The following is a 21,434-nucleotide window of genomic DNA, read 5'->3' as shown; positions in this document are numbered from 1 at the left end:
CTACTCAAAAGCGTGGCGGCGCTAGGGCGGGGATTGACGGGGCTGTAGCCCCCCCAAGGATTTCCAAATGATTTTCCTGTTTTTTAACTCATTAACATTGAAAAATAAACATTAAAAACCTAAAAAAAAGTGCCTAATATGTGGTCTATAAATAATTTATATTATGGGAGTGGGGGCAAGTAGGGGTGTTCGGTTCCGTTTTTTTTGGAGTCGACTCCGACTCCTAATTTTGGAGTCGGTGGAATCGACTCCTCGACTCTATTTACTTTGAATTAAAATAGGGTCAGGATTCAGAAGGTACGTCTCAATATGCTTCCTCGTTTCCCCACTTCTCGCTCGTATGTCCTACGACCCTGAAACCGATCGAGATCCGCTCTCCTGTAGGACATCTAAATTCTTTAATTCCACCGGGAGGAGAGCGAGGAACGAGGAGGCTTCCTGAGGAGTCAAGAGCGAGGATACAAATGTTTCCTATACTAAAATGTTTAATCAACTAAACCTTATAACAACGTTTACAAATATCACAACGAACTTTAGTTTTGTCTTCGGTCTGGTTGAAATATTTCCACACGGTTGAGGTCGGGGTTGCCATTATAAGTTAACGTTACTGGATTCAAAAACAGTCATCACTCAACAGTATCACTCAATCAACCACCACTTGCCAATTATGGGCATGTCCCACTCTCATCCTGAGGACTGGTACATGATTGGTTCGTAAAACCTACTGCAGTGTTTTGTGCCAATCACAACCAATTGACTGTATTGAACCACATCATGATTGATTGAGCCGCAAAACAGACCCAACAGAAAAAACTATCTATACATTATTGTTCTTTGTTTTCCTGGCATTACTTATTTTTTCCTCTCATTTCTTTATCTTTTTGTTTTAATTTCTGTATCTTTACATTCATTATAATCTTTTCGTTATAATGAACTGTTGCTGTGTTGAACTTGAAAACACTCGACACTGGGAGTCGATTCCTGACCTGGAGTCGATTCTGACACTAGGGCTAGTGAGAGTCGAGGAATCGACTCTTTTGGAGTCGACTCCCCATCTCTAGGGGCAAGCAACTCAAGCAAGTAACGCGCAAACTTTGCGCAAGACGGTGAAGGTCATAGAGAAAGTAAAAAATTTAAAAAACAGACGGCCAACGCTGCATTAACGGCGCATATTCTCTCTGAGACAACGAGGGACGAAACTGATAACGGTATATAACTGTCCTAAATTGTTCCCTTAATATTTCTCTTGTGGCTCCTACAGTGAAAAACATGAGAAGAAACGTATTTCGCGTTAAACAGGTTGTTTTTAAAAATCGGTGCATGAAATAATGCTTCTCTGACTGCAGTGTTAATAATTTTAATTATAGGCCTATAATTCATTGTATAAATTAATATACCTGTTTTTAAAAATCAAAAGTTTTTATTGAATTGAAAAAGGAAAAAATCCCAACTTTCTCTCTTTTCTATATTCATTCATACATTATATTACTTTGTAAGTGTCATATTTGGCAGTTGGCATTAGTATATTACTAATAACAGTGGAGAAGTTTAATACCACAGAAAAAAGTACAATATGCCTTTTTTTGAAGCTGTTGTATAAAAAAAATGATGTTCATTACTTTCTCTCCGGTCCAGTTTCATAAACAGGGTTTAGGCCATAGTTCAATTAGGACATTTAAGTAATTTTTATAAACATGCCTTAGAAAAGAACATTACTGGTGTGTATCTTGAGACAAAACAAAGGCACTGACATGTTTTAAGACCAGTCAGTGCAAGTTTTTTTTTCCAGTTGAAACAGTTCAGATTTACATTTTAGTCTAGGACTAGGCTTCAGCCTTGTCTGTGAAACCGGGGGTCAATTTAATTAGTTTTTTAGCACCCCCTCTGAACTGCTCAACAGTAGCCCAAAACTAGCCAATTGCATTTCAAGCAGGAAAAAAAAAATCGCGTTCTGGGGGTAAAATACACGTTTTTGGACAGAGTTCCTCCGTTAAAATTCGCATCCCAGGAGCTAAATGTCACGTTATTGGGGTCGCTATTGGGCAACAGTGTTAAAGTAGCCTAGGCCAGTTCCGCGGGAAAACCGCGGACTTGCCAACACTCAGGTGAAGCAGGTATTTGGACCAAAGCATTGTGAGGCAAGGGAGGGGGAGACTCAAAACCTTTCTAAACTTAAAACGCATTTTTGCCCCGTTTGTATTGCTTTACTACTTGCAAGTTATTTAAAGGATTGTTTGTTTATTATTTACAATACAATTGTTATTATTTACAATGTTACAGTGTTAACATTATTTACTATGTTATTTACAATACCCCACCCCCTGGGATTTCCGCCTATGGAGGAGGCACAGGTGTATAAGAGCGCGCTCTTGTGTGATGGGATGGAGTGTTCGAATTCTACGCGCACGTGCCAGACTGACTCCTCAGGATGCTGCTGTCCTTGCTGTCGTCGCTGCTGCTGTTGCAGCAATGCTCGTTACCGAGTGGAGCCACCGATCCGTAAGAGCCTTTATGATTATTATCTTCACAAACACCAGATAACACAAGGTAGAGAGTAACGAGGAAAACCGCAGGTCGAGGACCAGACGAATGTCTTCCACAACTAGACACTGACGAAAAGTTAGTCTAGGGCCACTTTTTAGCCCCAGTCCACCCCTGCATACAAACACAACACCATCTGTATCACATATAACACTAATTAAAGGTAAACTAATAGCTAAGAATACAAAGTGGTATCAAATGTCAAGGTTTGTGCAGGGAATATGCCCAATAAATGATGACACTTTACCTCTTATTAGTTTGCTCTCCAAGACTGCATCAAATTCAGAAAATATGATAATATTGTGAAATATTATTGCACTTTAATATATCTATTTTCTATTTGAATACATTTTAAAATATAATTTATTTTGATGCCAAATTTAATTTTCAGCAGGATTAAGCAATTAATACTTGAGATTATATTGATCTTAATACTATTCTGAAACGTAAGTTTATCAAAAGTGTCCTCTGTTTTCTATTTCCATTAAATGCTGCTCTTAAGCTTTCTGCTCCTCTAAGAATCCTGAGAAAAAAAGCATGTTGAACTGCAATACTATATTTTTAATAGCGCACCAATAGTTAATAAACGATTGATTGATTTTTGAAGGGTCATGTGACACTGAAGACTGCAGTAATGGCTCTTGAAAGTTACCCTTTGCCATCATAGGCATAGTTATTTTAAACCATAATACAATTTTGTAATATTACTGTTTTTGATCGAATAAGTGCAGCCTTAGTGACTGACTACTTTTCAAAACATTTAATCATCATTTCCAAACTTTTAACTGGTAGTGCAAGTAAAATATAAATTTAAATTGTTTTGTAACATGACACTTTAAACGCATTGCCTGGTTAATTTTTTTTTTCTACGTTCTAAGGTAATTGATAATAGTGCCACATTTATACTGCACCAGCCACTCTCACAAAGTTTTTAATTTTTGTTTTTATTATTATATTGTACTACGTGCACTTCCATAAAGGCATCCAGTGAAGATTCTAGACTCATTCATAGAAATTCCAAGTCACTGCCTCAACTGTGTATTAACCCAAAACAAACCTAGGCTCATGTAACGCTCAACTTATGCTTTTAAAACACTTTATTGTCATTGGATGGTTTATGCGAGTCTCTAAATGCATATCATTGTGTTTTGTCATCTTTCAGCATATACCTGGTGACCGTCATGTCCCAGGTGGTGGGTGGCAACACAGAGACTCTGTGTGCACACATCAATGAGCCCAAAGAGATTCTTTCAATAGTGGTAACTTTGAGGACTAACAATCGCAACCTGACCATTCTACAAGAGAGAGCCAATAATTTCAACAAATGCGTTCCTTTTAAGGTCAGTGCACTCCATATACTGTATCACAATGTATATGACCTTAAGGTTAAAGGGCTTTTCCATAAGATGTATAATAGTTAAATTGTAAGTAAAACCCTAAAACTTGCGTTATCATTCATCTTGCATATTTTTCACTACTGAATTGTTCAGCGACCCCTGCATTCTTGATGTTGCTTTCAAACTTGCGGTCTATAAGTGGAGTTATACATTCAATATTTTCTTGATTTGTGTTTTCCAGGTCCCTGTAGTCACTGTAGAGTCTGTGGCATCCATCAATGTTGCAATCCGAGGGATCAAAACATCCCTGAGCAAAGCCACAGACATCCTCATAAATCCCCCCAAAAATCTTCTTTTCATACAATCAGACAAGCCGATCTATAAGCCCGGACAAACAAGTAATGTCTTTGTAAATTTAATACAAAACCGTTAAGGTTGTCAGTACTCGTTTGTTGTTAATGCGAGCTTGAGTCTTTCTGCATTGCATATTAATTGTTTTGTTTTTCTTCCCCAGTTCAATTTCGCATCGTGTCTCTGGATACCAATCTCTTGCCTCACAATCAAGTGGTAAGGTTAATTTAATTTTGTGAATTCTTTTATTTTGCTTTTTTTTTTTTTTTCAGTTAAAGTGCTGGCAAAATATTTTTTTCTTTTGATCTAACAAAAATAATCTGTCTTACTCTTGCAGTTTGGAACTGTAGAACTCCAGGTAAAACCCTTTAAAGCTGTTCATTATTTGTTACTAAAGTGCATGCTGATTCCACTGTAGGCTTTTTCATAATGTGCTACTCTTTAGGACCCTTATTCAAATCGCATTGGTCAGTGGTTGAATCAGATGACAAGGATTGGGATTTTGGATCTGTCCCACTCCATGTCTCCAGAAGCCGCTCAGGGTTACTACACGATCACCGCTTGGGATGATAAGAACCAACAAATATCACACAGCTTTGAAATTAAAGAATATGGTCAGAACCAGGATTTAACTTGTCGGTCCAAGACCGATCCGCTTTTTAAAGTGTGCAATATTATAAAGTTCCCCTCCCCACGTCTCTTTTAGTTCTGCCAAAATATGAAGTGAACATCGATTTTCCATCCGTTATAACCGTCCAGGACAAAGAGGTCACTCTGAAAGTTTGTGCAAAGTAATCATTTTTGTTGTTTTCCCCCATTTCTTTGCATATAAATGAGATGTTAGTGAGGTTCAGCGTGGCTTTATTTTTCTTGTCTTTAGATACACTTATGGCAAGCCTGTGCTGGGGTCTGTGAATGCTGAAGTGTGTGGGCACAGCTATAATTACTATTGGAGGAGACCTTACCCTGGTCCTGACCCTGGTGTGGTTAATGTATGCAAGAAATATTCAATGATGGTGCGTTACCCTTTGCGCGCACACACAACTGTTACATTTTGGGCTTGTAACCCTAAAAACACTAATTAGCATCTATCCTCAACATCCTTTAAATATCATAGGGTCCCGATTACAAGAAATGACAAGCTGATATTACTGTATTTTAATATTCAATATTAGTGTATGTATTTTAGGGGTACTCCTTATGTGCCAATGTTTAAACCCATATTCGAATTGCATTTAGGCAACTTCCATAATGCTTGTGTGCTTTTGGCAGTACTCCAGTACATTATAGAAATCAATACTTTTAGCAAGGATGCTTTAAATTGCTACAAAAGATTTCTATTTCAGATATGCTGTTCTTCTGAACTTTGTTCAAAGAAACTTGAAAAGTGATACTCTGCTGTTTTCAACAATAATAGTGATAATATAATTTTTTTTTTTTTTTTTTTTAAATAGACTTATTAATGAAGGATCATGTGACGGGAGTAATGGTGCTAAAAATTCAGCTTTGAAATCACTGGAATAAACCAGTTTTAAAATGTATTCAAAGTAAAGCTGTTTTATATAGTAATTTCAATCTTACCGCTTTTTCTGTACTTTGGACTTAAGCAGCGTAAAAAATCTTCCTGGTCAAACTTTTGACTGGTGTGTATTTCTGTAATGAGTACTACTTTGACATTACATGTATGCCAACGTGTACTTTTTCACAAGTGTCCATACTGCAACATTTTAGAAGTCCATAACACTTTCTTTTTGTTCTTTATTCATTCAGACTGACAAGACTGGCTGTGGGTCTCGGGTGATACATGTGACGGAATTTGGAATTAGTTTCAATGGGTATTTTGAAGTGAATTGTAATGTGGAAGAGACTGGAACAGGTGAGTGTAAAACAAACGACCATTTTGACGAATAAAAATGAACCGTAATGAAAGATGGTCTTTTGTTCCTCCAGGGATAACTATGCAGGTTTCTGCCTTGGCTGAGTTTACCAGGAGTTATGTCCGTGTTTACTTTGAGGACACACCAGATACATACAGACCTGGCATGCTCTTTAAGGGAAAGGTACCAGCTAGCTTGAAGGTCATAAGCTTTGCTACTAATTGAGCGAATGCTCCAAAAGTAACTTTACAGTCCACGTGTTTTTATAACATCTTCATAAAAGGTTCATAACTGATTGACTTTGTCGACTTTGTAAAATACAACATTTAATAAACCAATCTGTTTATCAGTGAAAGCAGTTATCATAGCCATACTGTGTACAGGAAGTTACTTTTGTTTGTGGTAATTATTGGCTTTTATTTTTTTTTTTAAACAGTGTGTGGTCACTAATTCACAGTCCAGACCAATGAAAAATGAGCCAGTGGTTGTATATGCATATTATGGTGATAAAAGTGTCAATGTGACCCTGACGACAGACATCAGTGGTACTGCCCACTTCTCCTTCAACACTCTGGATTGGTCAGAAAAACCTGTGCAATTACAGGTTAGTGGTGTTTGTTTTCTAACATGTTTATTTGGGTATAGATTTTCAATATTAATTTTTTTTAAATAATAGGTCCATCACAAGGGAGAACCGACTGATTTCCAGGACTATGCACATTACCCATCAGGCTATCTTTACGTAAGACCCTTTCACTCCAAAAGCAAAAGCTTCCTGATGTTGATAAAGGCTCCGGGGAAGCTCAGCTGTAACAGTGATGCAACCGTGATGGCCAGTTACATCATTCAGGGCAATGCACTGAAAACGGGCCAGAAAACCTTGGCCTTCTTCTACATTGTATGTTTAAATTTAATATTTTTTGAAGCATGTACCATATTTGTTATTAGTCTATATTAAATATTTATTTTATTTAATCTATGTGGGTTTATATTAGAACCTTATGTATAACTTGTATGCTATTTAATGCCTACTTGCATTTAATTTTTAAAAACTCTAAAAAAATGTAGTAATACTGATTTTAAAAAATTAAGCAAATCTCCATGTCAGTTTCATACTGAACCTCATTACTACACTTTAATAAAAGTTATTTAGACCAATAGGCCAGACTTTTAATATTGACCATTTACTGCTGCCATAGTATGAAAATAATTAGCAGGACTGGACAGAATTAAGATCTGTGGTTTTCTTGGTTTCATAAATCTTGTAGCCATAATCGCACGTGAAAAGATTAAGTCACAATGCAAGAAGATTTTTATGCATTACATTGTCATCCAGTAATCATCTACCTGCACTCCAGGTCTTGTCCAGAGGCAGCATGGCTCAGAATGGTAGACTGTCTGTGAGTGTGGATGCTGAGAAAGGTACACAGCTCTGTTAACAATCACTTTGTTGTCTAAGTGTATTTTTATGGTCCGTGTATATTGTGCTTCAGCATTCATCTCTTTGTTTCTACATGCTCTTTCTTTCATAAAAGAAAATGAAGGAGAACTGACTTTCACAATCAAGAAGACTGCAGCTCTGACTCCATACGCTCAGGTGGTGGTTTACACCGTTCTACCCAATAGAGAAGCTGTAGCAGACAGTATGGATTTCCCCATTGAAGAATGTTTGCCAAACAAGGTCAGAAAATCCCACATGAAATCTCATTTCAGAACTCTTGTGCCTTTTTTTTTGTGGCTTTTTGTGACGAGCGCATGCCTGTGCTCATATAGGTGTCCTTAAAGTTTTCGTCTCCCACTGCGCTACCTGGAGAGAAGACATCTCTTAGCCTGGAAGCCAGCCCTGGCTCCTTGTGCTCCGTGCGGGCCATTGATCAGAGTGTGCTGCTGTTGAGACCAGAGGCCGAGCTGGATGCAGCCTCTGTATGTTAAACCATAGTCTACATTACAGCTATAACTAGTAGATGGGGGGGGGGGGGGGGGGGGGGGGGGGGGTTTTAATGGGTCAGGGATGCAGCACTACAAGTATCATTTTGATTTAACTTGCAAAAATGAACCATTTAACCACTTCAAATTTAATTCACAATTTGTTAATCTACATGTATCTCTTTAGAAATGGCGTAAATAGAAATCTTTTATTTGAGAAGGGAAATTCAACAGTTCGACGCTTTTTAAAAGAAATCATGGTGTTCAGATAGATAACCCATTTTAGTTTTAATGTCATGCGCTAGGTACACCACGTGACATTAGAAATATTTTTATTTAATAACATTTTAACATTGCTTCACTGCTTGGTAATATCTTGAAAAACAATTCATATTGTGTAACGTTATTCAATTTTACTTTGTGGATACCACGTGACATTTTTAGACTCACTAAACCGAATTATCATTTATTGTTTATTAGGAAATTGCCTTGTCACTGCTACAGCTCAATATCTGTTATTATTCTACAGGTCCTTGGAATGTTACCAGTTCAGATTTTGTCAGGTTACCCATACAATGTTGAGGAGTGGGAGCCTAACCCCTGCCCATATCCCGGGGGGATAATTCCATTTGCTGAACGCGCAAGACGCAAACGCTCCCGCTTCTATTATCCTCATTACAACAACAAAAATGATGTCTACAACATCTTCAGAGTAAGATGCACATGTTCCATTTCTTGTTTCAGAGCTCCTCCAGTTTCTTGCTGTACACTTCATCTCACACACACCGTAACACTGTAACATTTGCCTTTTCTTAGGGAGTTGGAATCAAAATTGCTACCAACTCTGATGTGAAAGCACCTGTTGTTTGTCATTATGAGACTCTGATGAGGGAACGTAAGTACAACTCTTTTTGTTTTTTTTGTTTTGTGACATGCCCTTTTTATGATTTGTATTTACAAACTATCGATTCAAGCAGCCTTTGTGGGCAATGGTGGGGGTGTGGATTTGGTCGTGCCAGAGATGGCATTTGGTCCAAATGTGGAAAAACGTACTCAGAAGATACGCAAATTCTTTCCAGAAACCTGGATATGGGATCTTATACCTGTGGGGTATGTATCTTGCATTATGGCATTACTGTGTGTATAGGGTAAACATGCCTATTAAGCTCACCAAAATCTACATTGAGAAATTTCGTGCACAAGATATTGGTTTCGGTACAAAGTTATTTTATTTTAAAATGACAATTATTTGAGATTAAGAGATGCAGTGTTGGGCCCCTTCCTGATTATTTTTTTTGGATGCAGTGTTAATTTTGGCAGGCATTTTTGATTTAGTCTTTATATTGAGACGAAAATGCTTAATAGTCTTAGTCACATTTTAGTCATTTGAGTCTATCATAGTTTTAGTCGACGAAAAGTCATTGCATTTTTGTCAACTTTTAGTCAAACTGCAGTTACCAACATTTATTTTGGTAGCTATTTTATGTAGTATTTAAACAAAAATAGTCATCAATTCTTCTCTCTTTAGACCAAATCAATTAAGCTTAGTTATGAGAAATTTGAATCAAGGATTGAATTTGGAAAAACTGGAATAAATGTTCATTTTTTTTTTGGTAGAAATATAAATTAAACTAATTTTTCAGATACAGGTTTACTTAACAAGTATACATTTATTTAACATCTTTTGGTGGTTAACATTTATGACAGATAATTAGGAATGCTGTCCATTTAAGACGGAAGGTATGCATGTAATAGCCTACTGAATTACATTCAGTTTTCACCCACCTGTTTAAGCTCACTTAAACCATAACGGACTGTATTTCCGTGAGATACTCTACATGAGAGACATTTGGACTGCTGTGTGTGTATTTGAGCACTGAGAACTGATCGCGCGCTGTATGAGAACTGAAGAAGTGGAGCGTGCGCGAGAGAGCACTTCTATCAGCGCGTTTCCGCCTATCGCACCTTCACTGACTAAGTTAATCGACAATGAATTGTGACTCCCGGGAAAAACGGGACGTCTGGTCACCCACTCCCTAACCCTTCGGTTGCTGAGGCCATTGTTTCAGATCGCTATAGTTCGCGTTTTGGTAGCCTATCCGTCCACTGCGGCTGCCATACTGAGACTAGATATGCAAACGCCCCTTATCCAATGACAGAGACGCACATTTTGAAAGACAAGACAGTTAACTTTGCCTATAGGATGTATTTTGAATGTCCGGTAGTCCTCAAATGACATTTTAGTCCCGTCTCGTCTTGTTAACGAAGACGCGCATAAATTTCGTCATAGTTTTTATCATCAGATATTAGTTTTAGCTCGTCAACGTCTCGTCTTAGTCACAGAAAAAAGGTTAGTTGACGAATATTTTTCGTCGTCGTCTTAGTCAACGAAATTAACACTGTTTGGATGTCACACTTTAATATTTAAATTAGTTTGCTCTGAAACCTTAAAGATAATCAGTAAACAAGTTTTTAAATGAATTGTTTTTTTTTTTTTTTTTTTTTTTTTTTTTTTTTATAAATGCGACAGGTTTCTGATGGATGACATGCCTCTTTCATCTTTAGGCATAAACTATAGTTGTCTATTGTCATAAATCTAAGTTATTAGACATTTTATAAAGTTAACTTGGATTTTAAATATTAACTGATGGTTAATGAGAGCACACGGAGCTTAATTGGAGGAGCAACATTTTTTTAATATTTCATGTAGTAATGACAAGATTTGGCTAAATAAGTGATCTAGTTCATGTATTAAGTTCATACATTATTTTAATATGAACAACTAACAATCTCTATAAAATTATACTTGAGGTCACACTGAAGCAGGGTTTTTTTTTTTTTTTTCATAGTGCACCCTTTAAGCTCATCTTAAAATATGAAATCTTTACAAATTATAGCACTATAAAATGACAGACCAGCAATAAACTGTCAATTTATAATATTATGACTGTAAAAGTACAAGCCGAGTAATATTAGCGTAGCACGCAATCTTCTACAGCTAGTCAGCTAACGGTGTTCTGTAGCTGCGCTATGTTACTAAAACTCTTTTGGTTTTAATGTAATTTCCCACATCCAAGTTCCAGGTTATGCAAAAGTCTGAACATTAATCTTTTACAGGAAGTAGTGAAACTTGCCCAAAATAAAGGCTTGCATATCTAAAAAAATACACATTTTAAAGGGCTCCTGTTTTGGTGAACGGTTTTAGACCGCTTTCAAAATGGCCACCAGACAGTGTGAACACATGGAGACTCATATCTCAGTGTGCAATGATCTGATTGACAAAGTTACAGGAGGTATGTAGTAACCAACACATCAATTGGTTAAGACATCAAGTAGGACTTTTTTTTTTTTTTCCTTCCTCATAATCGGAGCTCAATGAAAGTGTGCTTAATGGGTACGTTTATCCTACTGTAGTCCTTAATTATGCAGAAAAAAAGTAATGCATAATGTTAATATTTTTAAAGCTTTTTTTAAAGTGCTGAAGCAGTTTAATTTATTTCAATTCATTTTTTATTTTTTTGTTGACCCAGGAAATCAGGATCTGTGGACGTTGCAAAGACTGTCCCGGACACTATCACTAAATGGGCAGCAGGGGCTTTCTGCACATCCCGTGTGGGGTTTGGAGTGGCCCCCAAGACTGATCTCACTGCTTTCAAGCCCTTCTTTGTGAGCCTCACTCTCCCTTACTCTGTTATTCGTGGGGAGATGTTCACTCTCAAAGCCACTGTATTCAACTACCTCCCCCAATGCATCAAGGTAAGCCCCCTTAATGTGTTTACTACAAACGCTTGCAAAACCGCTCCAGGACAAGCAAGTAAAGGCATTTCTTGTACAAATCTGTCTTTTTAATAAAGGTGAATGTCACGCTGGTAGACTCTCCACAGTTCACCGCTCCGCCGTGCACAGGCTGCACTACTCAGTGTGTTTGTTCTGAAGAGAGCAAAACCTTCCAGTGGACTATTGCACCCTCTCAACTGGGTAAGCCAGATGCTTTGACATCTGTATGAGCAAAAACAGATTTAATTAAATTTGGTTCCCTAAACTAAAAATCTTTACATCTGATCATGTTTGTATCAGGACATGATATTATGCTTATAATGAATTGGGGATTGTTCATCCCAAAATGAAAATTGTCATTTACTCGCCCTCATTATTCCAAACCTGTATGAATTTCTTCTACTGATACAAAATATATTTTGAAGAATGTTGGTAACCAATCATAGAAAGACATGGAGGTGAGTAACTGACCATTTTGTGTACACTTTACCACATCCTGCCTTGACTGTCACAGATTTGTTTACTATTGCAGGCCCCAGTCGTACTTTGGTTACAGAAGAAACGTTGTCACTGCCCTAGTGAAAAAAATAGCACAAATTAAATGCATTTCAAATACTCGAAGTACACTACGAATACATTTATGTGCATAATAAAAATACCCTTCAATTGTACTTGGTGTACCAGTTTAGTATACCTAAAGTCTGCAAAATTGGAACAAATTTCTAAATGCATTAAGTGTATGCGTGTATATCCTGAAGTTTGATTTGTGCGTGACCATTGCTAGTATACTTTAGGTACACTTTTAAATAGCTTTCATTTTAAAGACTTTGTTTTACAGGAAAGGTGAATATTACAGTGTGCGCTGAGGCAGTGTGGAGCCGAGAACTGTGTGGCAATGAAGAGGTGACATTGCCAGACAAAGGCAAAGTTGATGCTGTGATGCAGAGCGTTCTGGTGGAGGTACGTGACTGTATGTAACTATTTGAGCTTTCAGAAAACGTGTCACTCTTTAATATGAGCTAACAAGTCAACAGGAAATAATGTACTATAATTACTTGATGCATATTTCTGGTCATAACTGCATTGAAATGGTGCAAAGTATTCAAAAGAAAAACACTTGGCTATTTAATATAGCTAATAGACATTTTACCCAAATAGCTGTTAAAATGGCTATATTGTTTTCAGTCTTAATTTATCTATCTGTAAATGTGCTGTTTTGCTTTAAAAATAAAATTGAGTGTTGTTACTTGCATTTTCTCAGGCAGAGGGAACCAAACAGTCAGTCGCTCAAAGTGAACTCCTCTGCTTAACAGGTTTGTGTTGTCTATTAGAAGAATAAAGAATAGATTTAAATTATTCCAGAAGCTAACATGTCATTTTACCATACCACAGATAATTTTGACTTCAGTGTGTAAAATTGAAGCAAAAATCATTTACAGTAATGCATTTTAACGAAGTCTATGATGCAAGGTATTGCACTGGATAAATGATACAATTCTTAACATTTCAAAAAGGCTTTATCATTTTCTTTATCTGTGAATACACGGGGTTTAAAAGCTGGATTTGGAAGCGTGTTTATTTATTTTTTTTTATAAAAAGTACATGATTTTTACCTGACGTTTTTTGTTCCATTAGACCATCCACAGGAGAAATCCGTCTCTCTCACTCTACCCAAAGACTTTGTCGAGGGTTCTGCCAAAAGCTTTGTTACTGTTCTGGGTGAGCCTAAAAATATGCTGGCAAATTTCTCCATAATACAAGTATAAATGCTTAATGCTCTGTAATCGGTAGTATTGCTCTCATTGAGTAGTTCTCAGGTTTTAATATGATGGTTATTGCTTTTTTTTTTTTGACCATAGGTGATCTGATGGGTCGTGCTCTGAAGAACATCGGTGATCTGGTGGCCATGCCGTATGGCTGTGGAGAGCAGAACATGGTGCGTTTTGTCCCCAATATCTACGTCCTTCAGTACCTGGAGAGCAGCGGGCAGCTCACTTCTGAGATTAAAAACCGAGCCATAACCTTCCTGGAGAGTGGTGAGAATAGTTTGCTAGGAAGTAGTTTGTATTACAGTACAGCAAATGCTATTTGGAAATACAAATGCTTTTATTACTGGCAAAAATATTAACTGGGGAAATTAGTTTAGTTGAACTTGTAATTTCCACATACCAGACAATGGGTGGGGGGGGCTTAAACTAAAACTAACTCACTGCAGAGCTGATGACTGATTGATCAGTTTCAAAGCTACGTTTATTAAAATTGAATCTACCAGAGTTCAATATTTCTCATTAAATGACTATGTAATTAACTTGCGGGTTTTTATAAAAAACAAGGTCCAGGTGTCTGGCTTTTTAGCAGCTCTGCATATGATGGTTTAAATGTATTTATTGCAGGCTATCAGAGAGAGCTGACATACAAGCATGATGATGGATCTTACAGCGCTTTTGGGAAGACTGATCCTTCTGGTAACACCTGGTGAGTGTGCTACTGAGAATGAAACCATTTGGTCTCTAAATTTATCTTAGTCCACATGGAATTACTGAAAAGTATTGAGGCAGATTTACTGAATTATGGGTATTTGCCAGCAATTTCTATTGCTTGTGTGTTCAGGTTAACTGCCTTTGTGATGAAGTCTTTTGGTGGGGCAAAGAAGTATATATTTCTAGATCAGGCCAACATCGACCAGGCAAAGGATTGGCTGGGTCGACAACAGCAGGAGAATGGCTGCTTCGCCTCTGTGGGGAAACTCTTCAACAACATGTTGAAGGTGAGGATCCTCTTAGGTTCTAATTTTGTGGTTTTAACTGGTCTCCTAGCTTAGTCAGGCTGGTCTGGTTGGCTGGTTTAAGGGAGTTGAATTGTCAGGCTGAAAGACCAGCTAAAGACTAGCTTGGTCAAGCTGGAAGACCAGATGAAAGGCCAGGTAGACCAGCTTAAGCTAGACCAGGGGTGAGTTCCAGAAAGCAAGGTTAACTTGCTTTCTGGAACCCTAACCCTAAACACTCGGTTGATTAACCCCTAACCTTGATTACTGGAGGCATGTTGGTTCCAAAAACGCACTGGGGAGTTGGTCCATGCAACAGGTTCCTGGTTAACACGCAAGGCATCCTCAACAGTGTGACTAATCGATGAGTCTCTATGGAAACTGATGCTAAGAAAAAGTGTGCCATACTGCTACTACACTGTAAAAAATAATAAATGGGGCGAACTTAAATTTAACTAGCTTCAGCAGTTTAGGTTTATACAAAATGGAGATTTCCTAAGAGTTGGGAACTTAAATCTGCTGAAGCAGGTTGCCTTAAACTTTTTATGTTTTATTGTTCAAAGGCCGTTTGCATGCTTGGTTCATATCGCATATCATAGAGAACCAAATAAGTAATGCTTGGACACCCTTTTGGACACCACTTATTTAGTCTATGAAGCTCTAAGGCAAACCATGCAAGGGACCTAGACACTGGGGAAAAACTGAGATGACATGAAATGAGGAGCACCTATGAGAAGCTGTCACAGTGTTGAGTGGAATGAGAACTAATGGAGCAGAGTCATTTATGGATCGGAAACTGCTTAGTCTGGTGGTCCTGGATTTCACAGTTTGGAAATGTCTGTTAGATGACAAAGTGAGGAGATTGCATCAATATAGATCATTCCCACCCTGAGACTTTCACTCTTGCATGTCTAAATGTGTTTTTGCCTTGCTCCTGCTTTCCCAGGGTGGTGTCAATGATGAAGTCACACTCTCTGCGTACATCACTGCTGCGCTGCTGGAGTTAGGCATTCAGGAAACTGTAAGTAAACCCCTCTTTATGGGTCCTAAGAGATGGTCACAGATAAATTAAAACCGAAGTCAATAGAGATGATGTGACGAAGGAAGGAAATATTCATCCAGTCTCTGTGTGCTTTGCAAGGATCCCATGGTGGCTAAAAGCCTTGCATGTCTGAAGGAATCTTCTCGTAACATCGACAACACTTATGTGACTGCCTTGCTGTCCTTCACATTCACTCTTGCTGGAGATGCACAGATGAGACAGAACCTCCTCACCAATTTGGACAAGCAGGCCAAGAGAGAAGGTACCATTTTAGACTAAAGACAAATCACAATACTAAATTACTTCACTTTAAGGATGTGCAAAATGTGTATTTTATATATTTTTTATTAAATATAAAGGACTTTATGAACCTTTTATATATGTATGAGCTATTAAAAGCTAAATTTAATTTGGCAAACAATGTTTACGTTCAGAATATAACAGATTAATTTCTGTATATAGTACAGAGCCCCACATGTCAGCTGGAAAAAAAAGATTGTGGCCATGAATTAAAATTTACTATTTTTTTTGGGCCTTTTTATTTTCTCGTTTTAAATTATGGCCACTACTTGCAAATTAGTTTACATGTTTTAATTTGGTGGTGTTTTTTTTTTTTTTTTTTTTTTTTTTTTTTTTTATCAATTTGTCTGGGCCCCAGTTTGAAAAGCCCTGATCTAGATTATTTTGCCACTTTTAATAAACAACCACCATCCTTCAATGTTCCAGTTTTCTTGTCCTGGTTATTTCAGGTGTTGGACGATATTGGACTCTGGCTAATAATCCACAACTGACGGGGTCTGTGGAGATGAGCGCCTATGTGTTGCTGGCGCTGCTCTCGGGACCCTCACTGTCTGGATTTGGACTGAACTACTCTGCTGGCATCGTGCACTGGCTAAGCAAGCAGCAGAATGCATATGGAGGCTTCTCCTCTACACAGGTAATGTTTATCTCATGCAGCTTTTTTTAGATCCTCTAAGTCTTAACGTGTTTCATTATTGACTAAGTGTCGCTCCCTCTCTCTTTGTGAACAGGATACTGTAGTAGCACTCCAGGCCCTTGCTAAGTACAGTACTGCCACCTACAATGCAGAAGGATTCATTAGCGTAACCGTGACTTCCCCCTCAGGCCAGAAGAACCAGTTCACTGTGAACCAGAACAACAGGCTGCTTTACCAGGAGAAACCGCTGCAGGAAGCCACTGGCACATACAAGCTCAGGGCAGAAGGCAAAGGCTGTGTGTTTGTGCAGGTCTGTGCACTGTTCCTTGGACTCGATGTGCATCAAAAGAGGCAGTTCATCTAGAAATTAAAGTTTGCGTTTACTCAACCTCATGTCATTCCAAAATTGTGACTTTCTTCAATGGATCACAGAAATAAGTCTCAAAGATTTGGAGTTGCATAAGGATGTGTACTGTATGATGTGTATTAAGTGATATAAATTACCTTTGTCTTTGACCATTTTTATTTTTGTCTCAGTTTGCGTTGCACTACAATATCCCGCCTCCTCCAGACTCTTTGGCCTTCAAAATCAGTGCAAATACTGGGGTTTGCAGCAACACAGGGAACCCAGCTTTTACACTAACCACTACTGTAAGGTGAGTCACCTCCGTTTTAAAAGGAAAAATTACTAGTTTTCATTCATGGAAACGGCCATTATGTTAAACTTTCAACTTCATTTATTTTTGTAGTACAAATGTAATATAATTTATATAGACTCGCTATGCATGCTACCATTATTTAAAGGGTCACTACCATGTCCTTGCAAATATGTATGAGACTGTCTCCCCTGGAAAAGAGCTGTGTGAAGATCTTAAAATCACTTATATAAATTTTTGTTTTTTTAAGCTTGTGGTTTAGTCAATTTTTTTTAAAAGTACTTAATCATTGTAATACTATAAACTTGTAAATTTAATTGGACGTTTGAAAGAAAGTACACCCACAAACACTTTTGTTCAAAGCTTTGAGGTCAGTGATAGCTAGTTAGTTGGTATTTATTGCTTTTACTCTGCGGATGAGTAAGATTTGCATTGCTCAAAATTGACTAAAGACATTATAAATGTTACAAATGTATTTTTCAAATTAAAGAACAGCATTTATTCTTTCTATTCAAGAATCCTGGAAAGAGCATTACACTAAGCACAATTGTTTAATAAATGTTTCTTGAGGGTTAAATCAGCATATTAAAATGACTTCTGAAGAATCATGTGACACTGAAGACTGACGTAATGATGGTGAAAATACAGCCTTGCCATCACAGGAAGAAATTGCTTTTTTTTTTTTTTTTTTTTTTGCTGATTTTGCTGTATTTGATCAAATTCTTGGTGGGAATACGAGACTTAGACATTACCATTCAAAGTTTGGGGAGGTTGGTAGTGTTTATTAAAAAATAAACTTGCGTAGAGTAGTGATGCAGGCAGCTGTAACTATTTGACTCTATAAAGAGAATGAATACGGAGTCAACCTACTTTATGGCCTAATGGACTCTTTGCTGTTAGAACAATGTGATTGTGAACTGTTTGTGATTGTATGACAGGTATAGCGGCACACGAGAGGAGACCAACATGGTGATCATTAACGTCAGGCTCCTGTCTGGGTTTAAGCCTGATGAGACGTCTCTGCAGGCTGTGAGTGTCACTTGAAGGGCTCTGGTCCTCTTTTGATCAAGTTGTGTAGCCAGCATTTGATTCGTTCTCATTCGCTCCTGTCTCCACAGCTAAGAGGAGACCCCACCATCAAACATGTGGATCTGGATGAGGATCATGTCATTTTCTATTTGGACCGTGTAAATATTTTATTCAGATACCTTGAGGGGTACAAAACCTTCTTGGGATGGCAGATATTTTGACAATATAAGGGATAAACTGACCCTGTTTACTTGGAGGAATTGTTCACCCAAAAGCGGGCTGAACATGTACTCTCGCTCAGTCCAATCAAGATATGTTTTTCTTCATCAGAACAGAGTTGGAGAAATGCAGCATTACATGACTTGCTCTGCAGTGAATGGGTGCCATCAGAATGTCCAAACAGCGGATTTAAAAAAAAAAACAACAACTTTACAATCCACACGACTCCAGTCCATCAGTTAACATCCAGAGTAGTGAAAATCTGCATGTTTGTAACAAATCCATCCTTAATCTGGAGTCATATGGATTGTCATGGTTTTTATCAGCTTTTTGGATTTTCATTCTGATGGCACCCATTCACTGCAGAGGAACCACTGGTGAGCAAGTGATGTCATGCTAAATTTCTCAAACTTTCTATGAAAAATATTTTGGCTTTTGGGTGGACTATTCCTTGAACCCTCTTTTGTCCATGACCAATAGAAAACAAATCTCTCCGTAGTCATAATGTAATGACTTTCTCTTCCATTCCAGTTGAAAAAGAATGAGAAGTCCATCAGCCTGAAGCTTGTGCAGGAAGTACCCGTGCAGAAACTGAAACCAGCTGTAGTGAAAGTCTATGACTACTACAAGATCAGTATGTGTTTATTCATATGCACTCTGAAAAGTCTGAAAGATCCTTGACCACTAAACCAGTCAAAAGTAGTACGGGTATGTCTGTAGCAATAGCCAACAATACATTGTATGGGTCAAAATTACAGACCCTTATGACTGGTTTTATGGTCCAGGGTCAGATTTTTATAAATCCAGCAAAATGGAATAAAAAATGAATAGGTTTTCCCAGTTGTCATTTATTTCTTTTTTTTTTTTTTTTTTTTTATTAATCTTGGGCTCAAAGCATAATTACCCAATGCTTGTATCATGATGTCACTGTATTTAATAAAATGAGTGCAATATACAAATAGTGCACAGAAACAACCTAGTGTCTTTGTTCCTCCAGGTGATTTGTCTGTGACGGACTACACTTCTCCATGTCCATAAACGCCGCTGTAAGTACAGTCACTTTAATATATACTAAAAGTTTTAGATAAAATGGTTTCAAACTTAATGTACTTGTAAGTGTCTTTATGGATTTGGGTATTCAAATTTAAATGTTACAATCTTTTAAACGTTCTATTCATAATCCTGGAAAAATCTACATTTTCTAAATAGTTTTTCTTGAGCGCCAAATCATTAATCTGTCTTTTGTACGGTCTAATGTTATATAAATGTGTTGCTTGATAAAAGGTTAATTGACCTATTGTTTTTCAGGCGACGAGCAGACGTGCTAATGGCTGAAGAACTGTAAACTAGATGGATTTAATACTGATTTGTTCCCAAATTGTTTAATAAAAAAAATAAAAGCACTTCTGTGTGCAGTTTAGTTATTGAACAGTTTGACAATTTCTGCATCTGAAATGTTTCCGTGATTTTATTATTCCTGTACATGTATGTAAATGTATGTCTTATAAGAATAAGCTATAGCATGGTGAAATATTAAATCCTAATTTCACGGTTTAAGTCTTTCCAACCCAATTATGTATTTTGGAACAAAATGGTATACATCTGCCAGTTGCAAATGTTTACAATAGTATGTCAGTTTTCCAAAATGGTGCATTTAAAAGCGCTTGATATTTTAGAACTGTAGTTGAACGGGTGTTGGTGTGGATCAATTCAACTCTTCTAGTTTAGTAACTGAAGTTTTATCTCCAACACATGAAAGCTGCACAATCAAACTTTCCAAACCACTCGGATGCTTTATCTCTGCTTAGCAAATAAATAATCTTTTAAAATGCTGTTAACTTCAATAATATCATGTTAGAATTGGTATTTAAGAAAATTATGCATTACAACATAAGGAATACCATTTTTAGATCTAAATGATGGATAGTTTGGGCTTTTAATTGAGAATTTAAGTGTAATTTTCCACAACCTATGCATGTTTCATGAAGTTACGAGCAAAAATGCATTTTTTTTTTTTTAAAGTTTTACATTTATTCATTTAGGAATGTCTTTAGATATTAACGACCGATTATAGTGAGTTTGGACCTCACTATAATTTTTTTTTTTTTTTTTTTTAAATCGAGTGCTCTAAATGTCTACAATCAAAGTAAGTTGCAAGGAAGTGACGTAATTTGATAAATGCTGCATCCATATGTTATTTTCATATGGATCTCACACACAACCTCCATCTCAATAGTTTCTCAATGTATGAGTCTTCTCTATTTGATGTCTCAAGACATGGTTTTTAAAAACGGAACTAATTTTGACTTGTTGCATTTTTTTTTTTTTTTTTTTTAGAACTATCTTTCACAAAACTGTAAGACATGAAACGCCAGCACAATTGTCATGTTTACATAAACCGATGAGGAAAGTAGCCCTTAGGGGCCATTTACACAATTTGTTTAAAAATGTGAGACGCAGGGCAGTGGAAAGAAAAGGGCATTGTCTAGAGACTTCTTTTTTTTTTTTTTTTTTTTTCTCGGTCCAAACTATTTTTTATTTTTTTTAACCATGTGACAAACGGCAATGCGAGATGTGATCAAGCACATCCTGTCCAGCTAGTGACTGTGTGGAAAAAGATGTTAGGCTACATTGTTTGTGGTCCAGCCATTTTAGATTGTTTCTACAAGTCTTTGAGCTCTTTTATAGTGACTTGTTTTTCATTCGTACCCAAGTACTCTGCATTTCAAGTGCAGTACTTTATCAGGTGATCTACTGAGCAAGTTTACTATATCAGAAAGCCATGGAGCTGGTTATGTAATGAAATCATGTTTTGAGGTCATATATTGTGCAAGAAACAAAATGGAATAAGTTTCTATTAATAAACTGTCATTATAATCAATGTGTAAAAAATAAAGTTGTTGGTACTTTAACACCACTAGTGTTAAATTCAGTTGGAAGTTAATATATGCAACATAACTGAGAGAGAAATCTGTTAG

At 37.1% G+C, this 21,434-nt stretch overlaps 1 protein-coding gene across 2 annotated transcripts; it reads left to right on the top strand.

Moving 5' to 3' along the window:
* The first annotated feature begins 2,342 nt into the window (after nucleotides 1-2,342).
* LOC306848125 (alpha-2-macroglobulin-like protein 1) lies at nucleotides 2,343-19,840 on the top strand. 2 transcript variants are annotated; one of them, XM_079382491.1, is made up of 36 exons: nucleotides 2,343-2,499; nucleotides 3,704-3,881; nucleotides 4,120-4,276; nucleotides 4,393-4,445; nucleotides 4,567-4,587; nucleotides 4,675-4,843; nucleotides 4,936-5,020; nucleotides 5,110-5,245; nucleotides 6,000-6,105; nucleotides 6,180-6,289; nucleotides 6,543-6,710; nucleotides 6,783-7,004; nucleotides 7,465-7,528; nucleotides 7,642-7,787; nucleotides 7,880-8,029; nucleotides 8,562-8,744; nucleotides 8,849-8,927; nucleotides 9,007-9,142; nucleotides 11,563-11,788; nucleotides 11,887-12,010; nucleotides 12,648-12,769; nucleotides 13,071-13,122; nucleotides 13,445-13,528; nucleotides 13,669-13,845; nucleotides 14,203-14,284; nucleotides 14,420-14,576; nucleotides 15,520-15,594; nucleotides 15,715-15,877; nucleotides 16,365-16,552; nucleotides 16,647-16,862; nucleotides 17,090-17,208; nucleotides 18,147-18,237; nucleotides 18,327-18,395; nucleotides 18,988-19,090; nucleotides 19,454-19,502; nucleotides 19,765-19,840. In XM_079382491.1, the coding sequence occupies exons 1-35, from the start codon at nucleotides 2,429-2,431 to the stop codon at nucleotides 19,492-19,494; spliced, it is 4,323 nt and encodes a 1,440-aa protein (XP_079238617.1). In that variant the 5' UTR covers nucleotides 2,343-2,428; the 3' UTR covers nucleotides 19,495-19,502; nucleotides 19,765-19,840. The 2 variants fall into 2 exon arrangements, with proteins under 2 accessions (XP_079238617.1, XP_079238618.1); XM_079382492.1 differs by having other exon boundaries at nucleotides 2,368-2,499; nucleotides 9,010-9,142.
* The last annotated feature ends 1,594 nt before the right edge of the window (nucleotides 19,841-21,434 follow it).

Source organism: Barbus barbus, assembly GCF_936440315.1.
Source record: "Barbus barbus genome assembly, chromosome: 28".
Classification (NCBI taxonomy): Eukaryota; Metazoa; Chordata; class Actinopteri; order Cypriniformes; family Cyprinidae; genus Barbus; species Barbus barbus.
The sequence above is the reverse complement of the archived record's forward strand: the minus strand, read 5'-3'. Positions and strand labels throughout refer to the sequence as shown.

What these genes read in the sequence shown, in the direction of transcription:
- LOC306848125 (XM_079382491.1), top strand. Translation starts at nt 2,429, where the DNA reads ATGCTGCTGTCCTTGCTGTCGTCGCTGCTGCTGTTGCAGCAATGCTCG. An exon ending in AGTTAGGCATTCAGGAAACT is followed by an intron (nt 15,595 to 15,714) that starts GTAAGTAAACCC and finishes GTGCTTTGCAAG; the next exon opens with GATCCCATGGTGGCTAAAAG. An exon ending in AAGGCTGTGTGTTTGTGCAG is followed by an intron (nt 16,863 to 17,089) that starts GTCTGTGCACTG and finishes TTTTTGTCTCAG; the next exon opens with TTTGCGTTGCACTACAATAT.